The sequence below is a fragment of the Olea europaea genome, unplaced genomic scaffold (assembly GCF_002742605.1).
Source record: "Olea europaea var. sylvestris unplaced genomic scaffold, O_europaea_v1 scaffold2026, whole genome shotgun sequence".
Taxonomy (NCBI): domain Eukaryota; kingdom Viridiplantae; phylum Streptophyta; class Magnoliopsida; order Lamiales; family Oleaceae; genus Olea; species Olea europaea.
Genome location: NW_019238156.1, coordinates 95,951 through 99,108, shown reverse-complemented (window position 1 = coordinate 99,108; position 3,158 = coordinate 95,951). Strand labels below are relative to the sequence as shown.

Genomic DNA, 3,158 nt, shown 5'->3' with positions numbered 1-3,158 from the left:
TGCCTTAGCGAATCAGTCATAGAACCATTTTCAATAGGTGAAAATGCATTACTTGTTCATTCTTAGGTTTGGACAACATAGGTCGAAGATGAAATTGAAAAGTTCATTTTTCAATGAAGTGTTCATCCGTAGAAAAGAATGCATTGTTGAGTAGAAGATATGGATATAGTCTCGCTTTGATATCAGGAAGTTCTATAAATATAAACAGAGTATCACTCGTTAAAAAAATTAAAAATGAAAAAAAATACTATTGTTCAGTGCACTACTGCTTAAATAGTTGATCACATCAATCCTATTTTTAAAATTTATTTTTCTTCAAACTTACTTTGAATTACACATTCTCTCAGTAAAATGCAAACAACTAAGAAAATAAATTATGCAGAACAAAGGCAAAATAGATTAATCCGGCAAAATATATGGTGACTCCACCAAGTGGAGCAGACCAATCAATCAATGCCCCCACAAACAAAGTCATTGTATTATTATCAATAATTATAGACTTTATATACCTTCCCCAGATAATACCACTAATAAATATATTTTATAAAACTTGAAATAATGGTTAATCATTTAATGTTAGAGTAAAATAGAAACCATTTTCATAAACCTTGATGGATAAATACTAACCAACCTCAACTTATAGGCATATTGTGTGTTGAATCGAAGTTTACGATTTGATTGTTGACGTCAAGTAAAGGAAAAATTAGTCGAACTTAAATTTTCAAGGATGAAAGGTAATCATTTAATAATTTTTTGTTATATTCGACCCATGTAATCAATTGAGAACAAATATTAAGTCTTACAATACCATACATTTTATTGCAAACTCAAAAACAAAAAATCGAAGTTACAATATAAAGACGGAATCTAACTAAGACATTAGATGATCAAGATTTGATACATTGATAAACGGTCTAGTGTCGCATGCTGAACTAAATGACAAAACATCAATAATGAACATCTGACCCACATAATCTTATTTGGATGTATTGTTGTTTTTATATAATTATTATAGTAGGTAAAGAGCAATTATATACTTTCTCAGTACCATAAAAATATGTTTGATTTTACTTTTTCGTCTGTTTTAAATTGCAAGTCACTTTTTTTTTTTTTTTTAATATACTTCTATTTAATGTGCCTTATTATCAATAGATATAAATTACTCTCATTTAAATAATTATTAAATGTAGAGATATATAAGAAAAAATGGAAGAAAAATTTATATTTCCAACTATAATTATGCTTTCTTAATCTGTGGAAAATGAAAGCATGCATATTGTTGTGGGGGTGGATGGAATATAAATAAGGGAGACTTGTAGTTGGGTCCCATACCTTTCAATTAGTTGTGTGGGCCACCCATCTGGGTGGCGCCTCGGCATTGGACGGGCACACCACGTGGATGCTGCGCCTGCCCCACTGAAGATTTAGTCCTATTACAAAGGTCAAATTTGATTCGTTAATAGTGACTCAAAAACTAAAATGCAAATGACAGGTAGCCCTCTTCCTTGAGCCCACAGTTATTAAGCACAATCTTGCTTTGGGATGACAAGCCCAGAAACTCTTCTACCTCTTTTAGTCCAACCATAATTTCTCTTTCCCTTAGTCTCACCTTTATATGCATTCAATGCAAACAAATGCCATGAAACATGAATCGTAATTATAATATGTTGTCCGCCTATAACAATTTTCGTCCCCTTTAGGTAAGGGTTCGAAGTGAGGGTGTAATGGTAATGGCACTAGGCAACAATGAGTGGTGGGCTTGATCTGATTTTGGTTGACGGTTGGGATGGGGTTGGAGTGATTGAGAAAGACGATGAAGTGGGATGTGAGTTGGGGGGGGTACATATTTCTCTTTTCTTTATTTTATTTTTTTTAATTTTTTGATTTAATCATTTTTATTTGATAAAATATAAAGTTACAAACTTATCCTTCATTTGACTGGTCAAAATAGGTAAAAAAAAAAATTTAATTTTTCGATCTGCTAACGGATTTGTCCTCTAGGTGCAATCAAGAAAAAGGTTTGAGACTATGGGTGTAAAAATGAAAGGTTTGAACATACTATGCAACTAATTGAAAAGTTTGGGACCCCAGCCGCAATTCTCCCTATAAATAACACCAAAGCAGCTATTTTACTAAAATACTGATTTAAGCACTGCATTAAAAGTTATACTTATCATTGGAAGATAAGAATCAATAGGTACCGCACCAATCACCATCACTAAATTTAACTGTTAATAATAAGTTATTATGAAAAAGAATAATCAAATTAAAAATGCAAAAAGTAAGTTAAATTATTTATTAAAAAATTCCATTATTGCGTTTACCAATCCTTAGATTCAACAAACGTGTTACATGAAATAAAAGATCGATTGCAACCTCTCTAGAGTGCTATTTGTTTAGTATTTTTAGATCTTCCCTGTGGCTGCCGCTAGAAGAGAGAAGAGAATAGAGAGATGAAGAGCTGAACACTTGCATGCAATTGTGAAAGAAAAAGATGCAAACTTTCTTTCTCTGTGTGTCTCTCAAAAACTTAGCACCAGTTCAAAATATTGTGTTCAGAGAGCAAGCGAGAAAGTCAGAAAGAAAAAGGGGTTTTAGTTTTATAGGGATTAAAAATCTAATCTTTTTGGTACATATACTGAACTCTTGAACTTTTGTATTTCCAATTCTGGTTCTTGAATATTGAACAAGTTAGGTTGAGTAAATCAGTGTGTGGGATTGAGTTGGGTTTTCAGTGTGGAAAATTGAGTTGTAGACACGTGGAAGTTTTGGAGGTGGATTATGTATCAAGATTTGGATCTGAATCAATTGAATAGGCTATTCTGAAAAAAGAAGAGAAAATGGAATCTGGCTTGGAAATCGATGACGGCAATGAAACTAAGGGAGGCATGTGGGTTTTGGACCAGAAGCTTGATCAGCCGATGGAGGAGGAGGCTGGAAGTCTTAGAAACATGTATAGAGAAAAGGGACTTATTGATTATAAGTACTTTCAGAAGCTAAAAGCCTTTTTGCTCTTTTTAATTATTGCCTTTCCTTCAATGGAAAATTGTTAATTGATGATGATTATGCAATAACCCCACTGGATTTACATAAACTTTAGCTAGTTTTTACAAGTCACATTTAATTGTATTTAATTCACGATGTAGAATCATATATAG

At 32.4% G+C, this 3,158-nt stretch overlaps 1 protein-coding gene across 4 annotated transcripts in view; it reads left to right on the top strand.

Moving 5' to 3' along the window:
* Positions 1-2,322: 2,322 nt before the first annotated feature.
* LOC111379705 (potassium transporter 10-like) overlaps positions 2,323-3,158 on the top strand; it is an 8,534-nt gene continuing 7,698 nt past the window's right edge. For 2 of the 4 annotated variants that reach the window (XR_002700086.1, XM_023003138.1), the window contains exon 1: positions 2,323-2,966. Coding sequence is in view for 3 of the 4 variants with exons in the window: in XM_023003138.1 (XP_022858906.1) it covers positions 2,841-2,966 (126 nt within the window). In the remaining variant the exon portion in view is untranslated. The remainder of the gene's footprint in view (positions 2,967-3,158) is intronic. The other 2 variants (XM_023003139.1, XM_023003140.1) reach the window with 2 other exon arrangements.